Source organism: Carassius auratus, unplaced genomic scaffold, assembly GCF_003368295.1.
Source record: "Carassius auratus strain Wakin unplaced genomic scaffold, ASM336829v1 scaf_tig00018938, whole genome shotgun sequence".
In the NCBI taxonomy this organism is placed as follows: domain Eukaryota; kingdom Metazoa; phylum Chordata; class Actinopteri; order Cypriniformes; family Cyprinidae; genus Carassius; species Carassius auratus.
The window spans coordinates 170,994-189,863 of record NW_020524914.1 but is presented as its reverse complement, the minus strand read 5'-3'; the positions used below and the strand labels follow the sequence as shown (position 1 = coordinate 189,863).

Sequence of the window (18,870 nt, the reverse complement as noted above, 5' to 3'; positions counted from 1 at the left end):
AGGAGGACTGAAGCAATTCATAAATCATTATTCTGTCTTTATTCTGTTTAGATACAGTCCTACACATCTTGAGAGTGTTTTTGTGGAGGTTTATGTTTATTATAATGGCATGTACATTTTGACAAGGCTTTCCATCGACATCTTTGATATTTACTTTAGCCACTGTCACTGTGTTTACAGATGATATGCACTATAATCAGAATAAGAAAGGACTTGAGCAATGAGTTCAATGAACTGTGATGTAAAAAGTTTAAGGTAACCAGCTTCAGGGGATTTCTGAGTTTTCTTGGATTGTATTCAGTTTATTAAACAAAAAGTAAAAAAAAAAAAAAAAAAAAAAACAGCATTCTCCTGGTTCCCTTTAACTTTTAAGTTTTCTCAGCTTTTGATTTTTTAAAGTGCAGAGGATTTTTGTTTTTTGTTTTACTAAAGTCAGAGAATGGGGTGAAATAATAATGTTAATAATAATAATAATATAATATATATTAACATAAGTCTATAGTACTGTAAAACAATATATATATATATATATATATATATATATATATATATATATATATATATATATATATATATATATATACATACATACATACATACATACATATATATATATATATATATATATATATATATATATATATATATATATATATATATATAGCTGTTTGAGTCACTTTGTCTTTGTCTTAACAGATTTCCCCAGATCTACACTGACTGTGACTCCAGACAGTCCTGTATTCACTGGAGAGACAGTCAATCTAAAGTGTGAGATTGAGTCTGATCACAGTAACTGGAGATATGAGTGGTATAAAGACACAGACAGTGTAATGTTACAGACGTTTGATCGTCACACTGTAAACAGAGACACTCTCACTATCAGAGGAATGATTCCATCTGATCAGGGTCAGTACTGGTGTAGAGGACAGATAAGATCAGTCTCATCTCAATCAAGCTCTGCTGTTTATCTCTCTACGAAGGGTGAGTTGAATATCACTGTCCTCATAAACTCACTCTAGTATGATCACATGTCTAGTTGAGAGACTTTAGTTTTGTTCTTGTTCATTTAACATAACTTATAACTTCTTTTGCCTAATACATTTTAACAGAATGTGCAACAAGTCACATTATGAAACAATAAATAATTCAAACTTTAGTATCAGTCACATGACCATCACATTACAAATTAAATTCAGCACTCTTCTTTTCACAAAAGGAAAAGTGCTTGTGATATATATCTGTTGTAGCCATTTAAGGAAGTGTATTTTCTTTATATTATTTGTTTAAATATTATTGGTTTGTGGTTTGTTTAGTTAAATTTGCTAATTAAGAAATTGTAAACGTCATAAGGGGCGGAAAACGGAATGGCTGAACACAGGAAGAAGGGAAGTGGGTCAGACATTATTTTTTTTGACCACTTCATATGTTTTGTTTGTAGAATTCTTTTCTTTGGAACAAATTTAGTTTGATATAATTTGTATCTTAATTTTAATGCGTTTTTTGTTGGTCGTTTACTTGTCTAAATAAATAAAATGAAGAAAAGGCAAACGATCTCTAAATGAAGTGCGTTCATAACGAGGCCCGCTACCATGCTTCCGCGGCCAAAAACAAAGGCCGAAACAATATCAATACTCATATTTATTAGTACAGCGAGACCAAAAGCTGTAGTGAAGGTACAAATAAAATGGGGTCTAAAATTTTTCATTTTGTTATTTAATGTAATTCAGAAATAAATATTAAATATATTAAGTTTATATACAAATCTGTTAGTTAAAAGCAGATGCCAGCATTTGTGTGAATAAATATAAAACTCAGGTCTTTTTTTTATTAAAGATCATTGCATATAGCCTATAACAAATATAAAAAAAATAAGATCAATCATAATAATCAATAATAATTCACAAAGAAAAAACACGGTATAAATAGTTAAAGCGAAACTGAATTGAGGAATTTAAGTAATTGAAGAAGTCCAAGTTGTATAGAACTATGCAGCTGTGTGTTTTGTATCGTTTCAATATTAAGCCATTTTATTCCTGAACTGGATAATTAGTTTCTTTTCAAACAATTTGCCTTTATGGATGTGAAACTTGCCATGTAGTGAAAAATATTTCATATAAAAAATGACTTGTGTCCATGTCATTTTCCCATATAAATAAAAACAAAATCACGTTGTTTGTCTTTTTATTGCTGAACTATACGGGGGATTTCATTTACACAGTGTACTCACAAATTATCCAAGGAATGACATAAACCAAAATATCAAGTGTAAAGGTATGTATGTATTTAAAAAGTATGTATTCTGTGTGGCCACATAAATGTTGTCATACAAATTTGAAATCAGGCAGTTGAAGTGAGCAAGCCACCATGAATGTATCCAATGGTGGCTGAAGTAGGGCTGTCGTACTCGACTCCGGTCTCGAGACATTTTTCTATCATCTCGTACTTGTCTCGGACTCGTTGTTGTTTGTACTTGGACTTGTCTCAGACTTGGTCATTGGACTCGCCAAATGTTCTTGTTGGTCTCGGCCAAGTCCAGCAAAATTGTTTTTTCTGGGTTTTTTTTTCAAAACAAAACGGTCCCAGGTTACGTATGTAACCATAGTTCCCTGAGTAGGGAATGAGACACTGCGTCCTCTAGGGGGCTCTTTGTGGAACACCTCGTCGTGACCCGTGTCTGAAGCATACATTGGAAAAACACCAACTTGTTAGCCGGCGACAGCCTCCGACGTCACTACCGGCGCGACTATAAATCAGCACCGGGAGAGCACGTCATTATCTTCTTCGTCTTAAGCTTGTGTCCAAAGCATGGCAGAGAGCTAGAGGACGCAGTGTCTCTACTCAGGGAACTATGGTTACATACGTAACCTGATACCGTTCCCTTTCGAGGGAACTTTGAACTGCGTCCTCTAGGGGGCGCTTTGGGGAACAGAATACCCACGAGAACCTAGCATTTGTACCAAGTCTTGCCTGTCACACAGGGGCTACCGCTAGCTTACGCATAAGCTTGCTGAAAGAGCTGTCTCAACAGTTCTCTAGTAGCAACACCCTGTTTAGATAGGTATCCGAGGATACATAGGTGGAGTAGTGCCCAAGATGAACGGGGCTTTTAACAACTCTAGAAAGGGCAGGAAGCAACTGTGCGAAGCCCTCACCATATAGGATTTTAGAAAGAACGTGGAATACTAGCGTGCGAACTTACCACAATGTGGATTTCAGAAAGTGTGCAAAGACAACACGTGCACACTTACCATAGCATGGATTTTCAAATACTGTTCTAAGGAGGAAGGAAACAAGGAAACAAGGTCTAATCATCTCAAGAAAGGGAACGAAGCAGAGCGCGTAACCCTTATCGTACAAGATTTCAGAAAGTTTGCAGAGTCTTGCGTGCAAACTTTCCACTTGTGGATTTTTAGAAAGTGCGCAAAGTGTTCACGTGCACACTGACCACCATGTGGTCTTGAGAAAGTACACAGAGCTTAGCGTGTGTACTTAAAGGTTCCTAAGCATCGCAGAGGTGCTGAATCTCACAGGAGAGGCAAGCTCAATTTTACAAACCTCGGGCAAGGGAGCATCACCTGAGGCAGCATATACAAGAATACTTCTGTAACTGCCACCTCCACTTCCCGGTAGATGCGACAGCACCCCTAAGCGGCCAGGAGACCCCTCGGGGTGACCTGGGTAGACATCCATGAAATTCCCTGCAGTGCTGTGCCAGGCCTGATGATCAAGGAGGCTCCCTCAGAAACCTGTGATCTCAGCCGCCTAATACCGGAACATGAAGCTGGATGGCTGCTGCTGGCGAATGTTTAGTAAACACTGTAACTGAGCAGTGCAAAGAAAACTCACAGAGTCTAATAGTAGACACGTAACCACCAACAATTAAATACACATAAGTATATACAGAGAGGGTTACATTTACTCACCCACCCTCCTACGCCAGAGCCCCGCTCAAGGGGTGCCTCCTATTAGTCTGGACCATCAGTCAGGTGGTTGCTATGGACATAGAACCATAAAAACATTATAGGTCCAGCATAGGAGACTGTTATGCGAGAGGTTTCCACCTAACCTCGATCAGGTGGAGAGCTGGTGGTTACAGGGGAATTAGGAAGGGGAGGATAAAAGCAGAAGTTAACCTGGGTTAAGGGTTAAAAATCCCCAAAGGGAACGAGTAGATACCTCGGTATCACTCCGATTCGGACGAGAACGCTGCCTCATCTAGATCATACCCCTTAGGTTCTGCTTACCTCCTCGTGACCCACGATTCCTATAACCCTTGCCCGCAGGTGGGGGAGGAGCGCAAGTTGCGACACTAGCCTTCTGTGCCCATCTTTGATCCTCAGATCGAGACAGACCAGGACCCCTATGTTGTTTGGGCTCAGACCTGGATCTTCGTGGAACGAAGGATCTGAAAGCAGCAGAGCGCGCTTTCGTCTCCCTGAACTTCTCAAATCTCTGTCTCAACGGAAATACAGAAAAGTTCAGAAGGCGAAACCTGAGCATCGAGCAGAAAGCATTTTCTTTCCTCCCGATGTCTGTTCATCCACAGATGTCTCTCTGCTGCCACCATGGCCGCCATAATCCTGCCCATGGCGGAGGCGGCCTGCTTGGTAGCATGGAGAGAGATCCGTGGTGTGGCGCAGCTCAGCTACCTGATCAGAAAAAGGCCCCTGCCTCTATCCAGGTCTCTTAGCAGATCAGTCTGATATGCTTGAAGCACCAGCATTGTGTGTAATAAAGCCACAGCCAGACCTGCTACTGCGTATGCCTTGCCATTTAAGCGAGATGATTTTCTGAAGGGGCTTAGATGGCAAGGAAGGAGATTAAGAGAGGAGGTTTCCCCTGCAGAAAGAAAAAAAATTCACAGATAAAAATGTATAAATTATTTATAATTTTTTTTAGCTCTTTCTACAGGGGGCATTCCCTCCTAGCCGCTTTCGCGCATCACCTCGATGTCGGCAGATTACTTTAATGCCAAAACCGATGGATGCGAGAAGAAAACGGCATCTTTCATTTCTTTTTAATCTCTGTATGGAGATCATGCACAAATTAAAGGCTCACCAGAGCTGGAGGGCTATGGTCAAAAGGTAATTTTCACTCAATAACCTCCAACAGCTCTACATACACAGGGCAGGAGAATTGAGAAGGCTCAGCCTCAGCTTCTTCTCCATCCTCAAATATCTCCTGCTTTTCCTGGGTAAAACCCAGCAGAGCACTAACCTCAGTATGAGAAAGTGTTAAAGATATAACATCATCCTCCCAGGGCTCTCTTGTCCGCCGCTCCTCTTTTTTTTTTTTTTTTTTTTTTTTTTACATCGCGAAAGGGAAAGTCCCTCTTTAAACTATTCAGACAGATCCACCTGTATTCTCACGAGCTCACTTTCTTCCCCGCCTCAGCGTGGACAGATCCTGAACCGCAGGAAGCAGATAGCTTGCCTTTTTATTTTTTATCAGAAGAGAGACGAACGAACGAAGAGCGGAGCTTTTTCCATTGAAAAAACACTCACAATGCACACAGATTGCCTCCTCAAAGACATCGCGTGCGTTCTCTTCACCCAAACAAATGACGCAAAGATTGCGTGTGTCATCTGGTGTCAAAATAACGCAGACACGGATGCACACATCGTCTAAATGCTTGCTAGTTGTCGCCATGATAAACAGAGAAAGATCGCCCTTATCGGTTCTTTCAGATGCACGCTTCAAACAAAACAGTCAGTTGGAGATGAAGAAGATAATGACGTGCTCTCCCGGTGCTGATTTATAGTCGCGTCTGTAGTAACAAGTTTTTCAACGTATGCTTCAGACACGGGTCACGACGAGGTGTTCCCCAAAGCGCCCCCTTGAGGACGCAGTTCGAAGTTCCCTCGAAAGGGAACCACATTTGCATGTCGTGACTGAAAAAGTGTAGAAAACGTTGGGCACACCACTTTTTCCTTTTATCCAAAGCACTCTGTAGCCTGCGCTCTATGCTGAAACGTTTTGATGTTTCTAATTTAATTTTCTACCTGTTTGGTTGCATTTTATTTGCGTCTACACCTAGATAGCCTTAAACTTACCCTTTACAACAATGACATACTAATTAATGTTGTACATTATAGGGGTTGCAAGACTATTGTGAATACAAACACATAATTATATTTTTTTATCAATAAACTCTTAATTCATAGCCTTAATTATGCAACAATTATATATGTAAATTGTACACAAACCTCTAACATTTTAGAGGTTGTGTATAACATTGCATTGATCCCCTGACTCAACTGTTGTCTAGCTAAAACGGACTGTGCCAGCTTCAGCCGAGTATTCAGGCAGAATTATTCCTTGTCCGTTATCCATTTTTGAAGCCTTTATCTGAGACATTCCAAATAAGGTATTCGGCCTCGTGCACAACCATAATTATTTCATTACATATTTATTTTTACATGCAACATAGATAAGGTCATATAAGTAACTGCTCCACACAATATTGTATTCCTAAAATTCACGTCGTACTTGCAAACTCTTTTTGTTCATTATGTTTAATGCATGCTTGAGTAGACGATTTTTAGTAGCTGGATATATGGCTCTCATACTCACAAACTCATCAGTCTAGACAGACTCATATTCTAGAAGGCCGCACCTAGAATATATTGATCTAGAATATATTATTTTGTAAAAATGTGTTAACAAAATAAAAACTAAACTAAAACTAACAACATTATTAAATAAACTAATACAAACTAATCTGAATTTTATATCAAATTAGAAAACTACATGAAAATAAAACACATTTTAAGATCAGAATCAGACAGAGCTTTATTGCCAAGTATGATTGTGCATAAAAGGAATTTGTTTTAGTGACATAAGCTTTCAGTACACATAGACAACAAAAAAAAAAAAAAAAAAAAAAAAAAAACATTTGGCAAATAAATAAGTGTATAACAATTGTGCTATAAATGATAATGGAATAGGATTGAGTAAGATGCAGGGATGTAAAAGGATGGAGGGGTAACAAATAAATATAAGGATATTGCACATTTTTATTGCATAAGCATAAGTGGGGAACATTTAACTGTTCATGAGGTAGATTGCCTGGGGGAAGAAACTGTTAGTGTGCCTGGCTGTTCTGGTATTTGCGGCTCTGAGGCGCCGGCCAGATGGCAAAAGTTCAAAGATGGGGTAACTTGGATGTGAAGAATCCAGAGTGATTTTCTGAGCTCTTTTCCTCACTCTGGATGTATAGAGTTCTTGAAGGGTGGGCAGGGGAGCACCAATAATCTTTTCAAGAACAGGAGCTTGACAGAGGGGTCTTTTGAGGTGCAGTCGTTGGTGTACAGGAAGAAGAGCAGAGGGGAGAGAACACATCCTTGAGGGTCACCAGTGTTGGTGGAGCGGCTGTTTGACATGAATTTCCCCAGTCTCACTAACTGTTGCCTATCTGTCAAAAAGCTGGTGATCCACTGACACTTGTTTTGTCCAGATGTTGCAGGATGAAGTGCAATCCCATGTTGATTGCATCATCCACGGACCTGTTTGCTCAGTAAGCAAACTGCAGGGGGTCCAGTAAGGGTCCAGTGATGTCCTTCAGATAACCCAGAACCAGTTTTTCAAACGACTTCATGACGACAGACGTTAGAGCCACAGGTCTGTAGTCGTTAAGTCCTGTTATCTTGGGTTTCTTTGGAATGGGGATTATGGTGGAGCGTTTGAAGCAGGAAGGCACTTCACACAACTCCAGGGATCTGTTGAAGATCTGTGAAAAGATGGGGGCCAGCTGGTCAGCACAGGTTTTCAGACAGGCTGGTGTAACGCCATCTGGGCCTGATGCTTTTCTTCTTTTTTTCTTCTTGAAGACCTGGAGCACATCATCTTTGAAGATTTGAAGAGCAGGAGATATGGAGAGGGGGATTGCAATTAATGGATGTGTAGGGAGATGGTCAGAATGGGTGTTGGTGGTTTCAAATCTACCATAAAACTCATTCAGGTCGTTAGCAAGTCATAGATTAACCTCAGTGCAAGGGGATCGTGTCTTGTAGTTAGTGATGGCTGTCAGTCCTTTCCAAACTGAAGTTGAGTCGTTGGAAGTAAACAGGTCTTCCAATTTTTTAGTGTAGGTATTTTTAGCCGCTCTATCTCTTTGTTCAGTGTGTTCCTGGCCTGATTGTACTAGACCCTGTCCCCATTTCTGTAGGCATCCTCTTTGGCCTGACGAAGATGTCTGAGTTTTACTGTAAACCATGGCTTATCATTTAGATTCAAAGCTATATAATAACCTTGGAGAGTATAGTCAAACTCCACACTCATCTGTCTACAGAATCACCCTCACCTTCTTTCAACATGTCCTTAAAAACTTAGACCAAGACAAACATCCTCCAAAAGAGACAGGAACTAACAACGGGAATGTGCATTGATCAAGACCTATACATGTAGACTTTACACCTTTTAGGGGCAGATAGTGATTTGCATGATAGAAACTGGGAGTCTACTTCTTGTAAGACTGAGACCATCGTATCAGTCACATTGAGACATTTTAAATGATATAAAGAATGACTCTGAATCTCACTTGCAGTCATCTAGAATATTATATATTGCTAATGACCATCCTGAGAGAGCTGAGTGAAGTGAAGGATGGGTGAAAAGGAACAGATGTATAGGTGAGAAAGGTGTTTTTTCTGCATCTTCTCTCAGTGAGATGTTGAAACAGATGTCTATGTTAATACACTGTGTTTGCATTGTCTGTCTCTCAGGAGATCAAAGTGTCTGAGGTTCTTCAGCTCTTACATGGGACTCATACTCAATGATTAGTCTCACACAGCTGAACTCTGACTCTTCAGGATCTGAATGTGTTCTTGTTCTCCTGCAGATCTGAAGCCAAAGCCTGAACTCACATCAGATCCTGAAGGAGCTGCACTGACAGGAAACACAGTGACTTTGATCTGTCACATGAATCCAGCCACTGGATGGGACTTTTACTGGTACAAACACACACTGCACTCAGAGACGAAGACACAAACAAACTCCTACAGAGTGAAGATTGATTCAGTGTCTGCTGGAGGCCAGTACTGGTGTAGAGCTGGAAGAGGGAAACCAGTCTACTACACACAATACAGTGATGCACTGTGGGTAAATGTTACAGGTGAGAGAGAACATAGCATCTGACACAACACACAGATCACAGACAATATCTACAGAACGCCTTAAACTTTGAGTCTAAAACTAATGCAATAATTTGTGTTTGTGAAGTGAGTCCTAAAGCTGTGGTGACGGTTCGACCTGATGAACAAGTGTTCAGAGGAGAAACAGTCGCTCTCAGATGTGATATAAAGTGGGGAGGAGACACTGAGTGGACGTACAGATGGGAAACAGAGGGAACAAACTACCAAAATAACTCAATCTCAACACAAGAGCTGAACATCAGCAGTGTTAAAGACTCTCACAGCGGTAAATACATCTGTAGAGGAGAGATGGGAACACAACACTCTCAGCGCAGTGATGCTGTTACACTGACTGTATCAGGTGAGTTTGTGTGTGTTCATTATCATCAGTGTGAACAGCTTCTCTCTATATAACTCATCTCATGTTTTGTTCAGCTGAAGCTCAGGCAGCAGTGCGAGTGTCTCCACAGCCGTGGCTGACTGAAGGAGACTCAGTGACTCTGATCTGTGAGGTTACAGGCTCCTCTACAGGCTGGACGTTCAGCTGGTTCAGAGATGATGATCGTCTGTCAGACAGCAGCAGAGGAGCTGGAGGCTCTTACACTCTCAGTCCTGCTGCTCTACAGCACACAGGAGTTTATACATGCAGAGCAGAGAGAGGACGACCAGCCTATTACACAAACTACAGTAACACACAGATACTGTGGATCACTGGTGAGTCTGTGGCACAGCATTTATGATTGTGTTCATCTGTATTTGTGCTTCACCAAACACTTCCCTCTATTTCTCAGTCTAGATCAGATCTAAAGCACTATCAAATACACAACATGCTGTTGATTCTGAGTGGTTTTCTTCTTCTCAGGTCAGGGGTCGCAGGTCTCTCTGGTGGTCCGTCCCAGCAGAAGTCAACACTTCTCGTCTGACTCTCTCTCTCTGAGCTGTGAGGATCAGATGAACTCTGCTGGATGGACAGTGAGAAGATACACAGACAGAAACATAGAAGATTGTTCAAAACAAACAGGATCTACATGTCGACTCGTCTCTCTCAGCACATCTGACTCTGGAGTTTACTGGTGTCAGTCTGAATCTGGAGAGAAACGTCATCCTCTCAACATCACTGTACACGGTGAGTTCTGTTTCTAATCGCAGCAGTTAAACACTTTCTCATCTCATAATTACAAAGTCTACATACATTTTCCTCTAAATGTTTTCTGTAGAGCCAATCACAGACGGACACTGCTATACAACTATGTGATGAGTTTCATCTATTATAGTGGGTTTAAACCTGTCCACATTCATCTGACAGTCTCTTGACAGTTAAATGGACAGTTTTTGGCTGGATGAATTTGTACAATCTGATTAGTATATTTTAATAAAGTGTTTTTACACCGGTGGTTAGGGTTTGGGATGGATCTTTGTGCTTGGGTTGGACTAGTGCATAAAGCACAGGAAGCATTAAGTACAATTCAGTTCATAACATGTGTAGCTCTGTATTTTGATATATTCTTACTATTTGCAGTAAGCTCACATTATTGTGTGTGTTGTGTAGACGGTGATGTGATTCTGGAGAGTTCTGTTGATCCTGTGATTGAGGGAGATACTCTGACTCTACACTGTTTACATCGATCTACAAACTCCTCGATCCTCAGAGCTGATTTCTATAAAGACGGATCCCTCGTCCAGAGTCAGACGACAGGAGAGATGAGCATCATGAATGTCTCAGAGTCAGATGAGGGTTTCTACTACTGTAAAACAGAGAGAGGAGAGTCACTCCACAGCTGGATCTCAGTCAGAGGTCTGGGAATAATCAGTGATTTATGTACCTCTATAATAATATCATACAGTATGGCACTCACGAACAGTTCTGCATGTTTGTCATGTTCTCCAGTCTCAGACTCTTCATCTTCTCTTCTGGTCACTGCTGTGGTTGTGGGATCGAGTGTTTTCTTGTTGATCTTCATCTCTCTGCTGCTGCTGTGGAGATACAAGAAGAACAAAGGTGTTCATGACATGATTAATACAACTGAACAGAAACACATGAAAGATACCGTTTATGAATAAAGGCTCATGAGAAGATCTAAATATCAGCAGAAAGAGTCAGTGTAATCACTGCAGATACTATTGAGTGACCATAATGCTCTTTGTTTCTATTCTAGATCAGCAACGTAACATTAACCAGAGATCAGTCCCAAATCAATCTGCAGAATCTCAACTTACCCATAATTACTTATGTCGTTTCAAATGTATTTGACTTTGACATCTATGGAACAAAAAAAATAAATAAATAAAATAAAAATTGGGGGCAATATATATATATATATATATATATATATATATATATATATATATATATATATATATATATATATATATTATATTACATCATATAACAAATGAAATTCAGTTGGGTTCAGTTTGGACTCCAATATTTTTCAAAATATATTTTTGAACCATCCCTTTAAGCTTCATATATTTTTATTTTTTTTACCTTCAGGACTGTTTTACTTTTCATCTTTCATCTTCAAATGTATGTTTGTTGTCCAGCAGATGCTGATCATGATTATGACTACATGACTGAAGTAAAAAAGAGGCACAAAGGTTGAGTTTTAAACCTTCTTAACACATACCATTCACTATCAGTAAATATCATTCATTAATGTTGACATGTTCATTTTAGATGATCCAGAGTCATATTCGGAGGTCACATATACAGAGGTCTCATGGTCATATGTGGATAAAGGTAAAAAAAAAAAAAAAAAAAAAATTATTCCAACTCTTCCCTACAACTGGACAATAGAGTCTTCAGTCAAAATCAATGTTTTTATTTTGTGTTTTTTGCAGATGATTCCATGGCAGAGTCAAATGATGGGACATACTCAGAAGTCATAACAAAAATAGAAATGCAAATACAAAGGTGTGCAAAATTATGAACATTTTAATTTTGGAGGGTGTACTGTCTATTTTAGTATTAAACATCATGCACCATTTTTGCTACAGATCAGAATGTCTCCTAAAGTCAAGTGGCTCATTGAGGAAATACATAAATCTTATATTTTATCATTATTTTATTACTGATGATTTGTATTCTTCAGATGCTAATGCTGGAGTTGGTGATGCAATTTATGCTCAACCTATGAGGAAGAAGGGTAACCAAAAAATTAAATGAAACAATAATTGTGTTACAATGGTACAATAGTTTTATAATAACTGCCAGCAAACTCACGATTTGCACTTGAACCGGGTTTGTAGTCTTCTGTTCGATCACCACCTGAATTTGCCTGTGCTTTACATTGACTCTTGCACCACACAGACTGTCACAGATCACCCTGGAATACAGCTCCCACAATGCATCTCACTGATGCACATCTGAGGCCAATTCACATGCTCTACAAAAGGCTCACTCTCTTGCTCATCTGGGCCGAGTGTTGTTAGCGTTTAGCGCTTGAGAGCATTAGCTACTCTGCAGGGCCGTTTACCTTTCTGAGTTTCATTCTGTTTCTTAGCTTTAGTTCTATCATTCTAGATCCTGACTTAGTTCTTAGTTCCTAGTCTTAGTTCTACTATTCTAGTTATCTCTTGTCTGAGCTTTAGTTTAATCATTCTAGTTTCGTCCTGTGCCTCAACCTTCTGTCTGTCTTAGTTTTACTTCTCTAGTCTTGCCCCTATTAGAGATTGTCTTCCCCTTGATTGATCATCGCCTGTTTACGGATGACCCCAATGGACCACCCAATTGGATATTGTTCACAGATCGCAGATCCACGCTTGCCTATGCATTACTCTTCGTCTTGTATCCTCTGTTCCTGTTTTCCAGTGTCTGATCTTAGCTTGTATTACCATGTGGTCTAATAAAGCGTTGCATTTGGATCCGCACGTTTCCTGTTCTGTTGGCCCTGTAACATTCGGAGATTGTGGAATATATTGGTTATTTTAAATTATAAATCTGCTTTAAGTGATTAAGTTAATTTTGAAGTTCATTATGATCTCAAAACTGTAGATCATTGTCAGAAAGAGCTCAAATCAAAGATCTGAAGTATTCACATCATAATGCATCATCTTGTATCTGTTTTATCTGTTAAAGGTCTCTGAGTGCAGTGAAGACAACAGACGGCTAAAAGAGATTCACAGCAGCAGACACAGTGACGCTTGCATTGCTTCAGAAATGAATCTGAGTGAACTGCTTACACACGTGCTTGATTCAGTTACTTTAGAGATACATATACACTGTATTATCTGTACGCATGAGAGCAAACAAATCTATCAATAATATATAGTAAAACACTTTTACCAGTGAGCACTGTTGTTTAACACAATTCATAACTTAAAGTTATCACAGCATTTAAATTGTTCAAAATAAAGAATAAATAGTATAAAATGATAAAGTGTAACTAGCCCTTTGTTGATAGTTACAAATTAATGCTTGTGTTTTGCCATTAAGACAGGAGAAGTTTATATATATATATATATATATATATATATATATATATATATATATATCCACATACTGCTTTTTACATTCATGTATTTTTGTTTATATTTTTTTTGCAGTTATGAAGTGTGAGTATTAAATTTAATAAATAAAAATAAAATGAAAAACATCAGTATTTTTTCTTTGCATGAGTTTAGCAACAATTCAGCTTATTTGATTTGACTTTGCTTTTTTAATTATTTATTTTATTCATTTATTTTATTTTATTTTATTATTCATATTTATTTTTGAGGATTCGGGTTGATTATGCAGTTATTGTTATGAACAAAATGAACCACCATATGGTGGACAGTTCATCATTGAGTAATGTCTGTTTCCTGAGCTGGAGGACATGTTTGTGTCTTTAGCATCCTTCAGCAGATATGAGCCACGCAGATCAGATCCTGATGAGGAAACCATGAAGTAACACTTATGTGAGGTTACCTCGTGGAGTCAGTCACAGTCCAGCATTATGATTCCTGAAGAGACACCTGACTTATATCTTCATGACAAAATGGTAAATGGACTGCATTTATATATCGCTTTCAACAGACCACATGGCCATCCAAAGCGCTTTACAAGTTGCCTCACATTCACCCATTCACACACACACACACCGACTGCGGTGTCTGAATTCAAGGCTCGATCCAGCTCGTCAGGAGCAGCTGGGGTTAGGTGTCTTACTCAGGGACACCTCAACACTTGGTCAGGTGGAGCCGGGGATTGAACCACCAACCTTCCGGTTTGTAGACAACCTACATGAACCACTGAGCCACTGCCGCCCCGAAGTAGAGATGATCAGCATCTTCCTACAAAAAAAGAGCTAGAAGCTATTAAATTATTTTTAAAACAGACTTTGAGATTCAAATTCTTAAATTAAGATGCATGATAAACAAACCAAATCACACCAGAAGAATACGATCAGCTCTGGTCTGTTTTAAAGTGATGATATCCACCACATAGAAAAATCACACAAGCTACAGAAATTAATTATTGATATTATTCAAGCATATACAAGCATAAAAAAGTGTAAAAGTTTAGAGGAGTTCAAACTTAAACACAAGAAAAAAAAATATAGAAAAATAATTGAAAAAGTATTTGAAGAGAAATGAGATGATTCTTTTATAGTGTATGCAAGCAATATATAAATATATATAATAATAATTATTAGGAATATATAATAATTAATTCTAGGAATAATCAGTGTAATTATGTCTCCATCCTTCCACAATACAGGAAGTTTCTGAGGTTCGCTTTCGGGGCGAAACCTACCGATATCGAGTTCTTTCATTCGGCCTTGCACTCTCACCCCGCAATCGAAATGATATCAACGATTGGTTGATTCTAGCTCAATCAGAGCACATGGCGGTTCGACATCGAGATGTCGTTCTCGCTCACATGGGGGAGTGGGGTTTGAGACTGAACGCCAGAAAAGTGTACTTTCTCCAGTTCAGAGAACCACCTATCTAGGCGTAGTGTGGGATTCGAACACGATGCAGGCACGTCTTTCCCCTGCTCGTATCGAGTCGATCCTCATGTCAGTCAAGAAAGTCAAAGAAGGCCAGTCACTCACTGTTTAAATAATTTCAGAGATTGTTGGGTCTGATGGCAGCTGAGTCCATCATGATACCTCTTGGCCTGCTGTACATGAGACCCCTACAGTGGTGGCTCAAGACCAAGGGATTTTCCCCGAAGGGCAATCCACTTCAAACTATCAAGGTCATGCTGCAATGCCTCCGTGCCTTAGACATGTGGAAGAAACTTTGGTTCTTGAATCAGGGTCCGGTGCTGGGAGCTCCTTGTCGCCGTGTAACACTAGCGACGGATGCGTCCCTCACTGGTTGGGTGCACACCGACAACACATCAGTGGTCTCTTATATCAACCACCACAGAGGTCTGCATTTGGGCCCCTTGTACAAGCTGGTGCATCAGATCCTTGTGGTAAACTTCTCTCATTCAGAGCAGTGTATATTCATGAGAAGTTAAATGTGGGAGCAGGCAAACTGTCGAGGCAGGGGTCGAGGCCCGGGGAATGGAAGCTTAAGCCCGAGGTGGTGAAGCAGATATGGAGAATTTTTGGCAAAGCTCAGGTGGACCTCTTTGCGACTCGAGAAACATCGCCACGTTAAAAAGTTAACAGCTTAAGTCATTTGTGAATGAATGCTTATTGGAGACATGAATCGTTTCAAATGATTCAGTTCGATTTGGTGAACTGGTTCAAGAAAAAACGGTTAAATCGAATGATTCATTCGCGAACCAGACATCACTAAACTGCAGTTTTGTGAACATGCTCACAACAAAATAAAGTAATTTTTGTTATTTTTGCACCCAAATGTATTTTTGATGTTTCTTCAAATTCTAACTGACCCTCTGATGTCACATGGACTACTTTGAAGATGTTTTTATTACCGACGTCAAACCACAACCAGTTCTTTAGGACTCTTAACACTTCTGTCATTTTCTTAAAAAAAAAATGTGTCCTCAGTGATGAGCTAAAGAAGCCAGTGCAAAAATGTGAGACGTATTGCAGTTTTTTTTTCTACCCATGGCATGAGAAAAATGAGGCCCATTACACAAAAACAATCCACAAAATGCTGTGGCTTTCACTACAACTTATGTCTACTAACCACTCCACTGACAGAAACATCTGTAGAACTCACTTTAACTGTGATCACTTGGCAATCCCAAAAATCACTAATCACGGGATTGGGACAGATTTTTTTTTATTTTGAACTCAATTCCACTTGCCCTGTCTCTTTATGCTCTTGTTAGCTTTGGTGTGGCTGGTTAAGTCGACGGATTTCTCATCTGGGGTCTGTCCACCTCTGCCGCATAGGCATCTTTCTTCCTACACTGGCTAGGTTCACATTGACTATACTTGATTAGAAAGAATCTTATTAATAAATAAGCGGTGCTCTTAATACACACTAAATCCACACTCCAGAGCGATATTCAAGGCTTAGTGTGTCCCATCATGCATCATCTTGTGGAAATAAATCACAAGACTTTTTTTCCAAGATCGCGAGAGGTCATGAAAATCTTTCCAATGTAAGTTAAAGGGTTAGTTCACCCAAAAAATGTAAATTATGTCATTAATAAGAGCTTTCTGTTCCTCCATTGAAAATTTATGTACGGCTGCTCTATATTTTTAACCAGAATGGGGAAGATAGTTATTCTTATTCTGCATCTATAGTTTATAAACCTCAAAATACTATCACAAGAGCAAAAGATCCCCAGCAACATCTGCATGTCATTTTCATTTACACATTTAAGAGTCTCTGTTTTCTTATAATTTATCTGTCAGTAAAGCAAAACTGAAGGCAAACTTCTAGTGAGAGGCTTCTGCTAGTTCCTGTTCTCTATATTGATAGTTAAATAAGCACATTACCTGAGGCGATCACCTTTTAATGGCTTTTAGTGTCCCTGCTCCAGTCTGTGAACTTGTGGCAAGTGTTTATTACTAAACTTGTATGATGTGAATGACTTTTTAACTTTATCTGGTACAGTTATGCTGTTTGGATTGGGGAACATAAAACCGGTCAATCTTTTAACAGTTTAAATCAATTACCGTACCAAAAGAGAAGTGAAATATCTTAAAACTTAATCTATTGGTTTAGTTTCTTCATATATTTCTATAGCATCAATCACACTGGGTTTTGATTCTGGGTTATTGTTGCTGCAAAGTCTTTATAGGCTATATATGAAATATGGTGATGTATGCAAAAATATTTTCATGAACACAAAGTGGTTGCAGATTTTTGTCTGATCGTATTACAGAAAATGTGTTTTCATAAACTAAAAATAGAATGGAAATATGTAGATATTGCCAGAATTTAATACCAGATACATTGGATTATTGTTGATTATCTCAATTATTGTGTAAAAGTAGATTAGTTGTCATTAACCGGGCCGCTGCTATTGTTGACGTGAGGATAACTCAAATAAGAGCAGGACTTACATGAACAGACCTACATTATTCACCTCATGGTTTTACTTTATTCACTGTCTGTCTGTAATGTGTGCAGCTCTGACTGTGAACAACAAAATAATGCAGTGTGAGAACAATTACCTGGAGACATTCTCTGTGAAACAGTCTTTTCAAGAACAAAAACAGCTTTAACAACTTGCTTGCACTGAAAGAGCAGCTCAATATCTTAGAATGCATCTCTTTTTCTTCCTGTTTTGTGTCTCTGTGTAGAGTTGTGTCTCCTCCCTCATCTCTTCTTGAACTGTGAAATGCAGGAAGTGTCTGATTTAGAGACGCATCTCTGTTAAAACAGTCTGTTAATGTGTCAGTATGGGCTCCAGTGCACTGCCTCTCATGATCTGTGAGTATTTCACTATATTCTACTCTATCTTCAGTTTTTCTGTTATTAACAGTGTTCAGCTGAAGATAAATGAATGATTGTGTGTAGGAGGCTCTATGAATTCTTTATCGTTCAGATTAATGTGATGATGTATTGATAGTGGATTAGATAAAGAGTTTCAGAGAACATGTATTTATCTGAGCTGCTTGTGAAAGATGGAGGACATGTGGACATGTCTTGCTGTTTATGACGTGATACTCTTTCTTCTTATTTTCAGCAGTTCAGTTCAATCAGATGTATTTGTGTTAATATGAGTTTGGTGTTGTATGGTATTGTATCTTTAAAGGGGGGGTGAAATGCTATTTCATGCATACTGAGTTTTTTACACTGTTAAAGAGTTGGATCCCCATGCTAAACATGGACAAAGTTTAAAAAATTGAGTTGTATGTTTGAAGGAGTATTTTTGTTCCAAAAAAACCTCTTCCGGTTTGTCACAAGTTTCGGAAAGTTTTTTTCGAGTATGTCTCTGTGTGACGTTAGATGGAGTGGAATTTCCTTATATGGGTCCTAAGGACACTTCTGCTGGAAGAGCGCGCGCTCCCGTATAGCAGAGCACTGAGAGCACAACAGACTTCACTGATCAGAGCGAGAGCGTCGCGAAAAGTCACAAAAGAAGTGTGTTTTTGGTTGCAAGGGCAAGACAACCCTGCACAGATTACCAAAAGAGAAACAGCATTAAGGGACCAGTGGATGGAGTTTATTTCTACAGAGCATCAACGGAGTTGTGCAAGTGTTTTTGTTTGTTCCCTGCATTTCGAAGATGCTTGTTTTACAAACAAGGCCCAGTTTGACGACGGATTTGCGTATCGTTTATTTCTTAAGGATAATGCAGTCCCAACGAAAAAGGGTCACGATCGTGTGTTGGAACCGCAGGCGGTGAGTAAAACTGCTTCAAATATCTCTGTGT

At 39.1% G+C, this 18,870-nt stretch overlaps 1 protein-coding gene across 1 annotated transcript; it reads left to right on the top strand.

Annotated features, from left to right (window-relative positions):
• The first annotated feature begins 698 nt into the window (after positions 1–698).
• LOC113076115 (basement membrane-specific heparan sulfate proteoglycan core protein-like) lies at positions 699–13,553 on the top strand. The gene is made up of 8 exons (XM_026248793.1): positions 699–981; positions 8,840–9,112; positions 9,220–9,492; positions 9,567–9,845; positions 9,994–10,257; positions 10,681–10,926; positions 11,020–11,130; positions 13,210–13,553. The coding sequence occupies exons 1-8, from the start codon at positions 831–833 to the stop codon at positions 13,215–13,217; spliced, it is 1,605 nt and encodes a 534-aa protein (XP_026104578.1). The 5' UTR covers positions 699–830; the 3' UTR covers positions 13,218–13,553.
• Positions 13,554–18,870: the final 5,317 nt, after the last annotated feature.

Bases quoted from the DNA above. Each gene is read 5' to 3' on its own strand.
- LOC113076115 (XM_026248793.1), top strand. From the start codon at position 831: ATGTTACAGACGTTTGATCGTCACACTGTAAACAGAGACACTCTCACT. The intron at 9,846-9,993 runs GTGAGTCTGTGG...TCTTCTTCTCAG, and splicing joins ACAGATACTGTGGATCACTG to GTCAGGGGTCGCAGGTCTCT. The intron at 10,258-10,680 runs GTGAGTTCTGTT...TGTGTTGTGTAG, and splicing joins TCTCAACATCACTGTACACG to ACGGTGATGTGATTCTGGAG.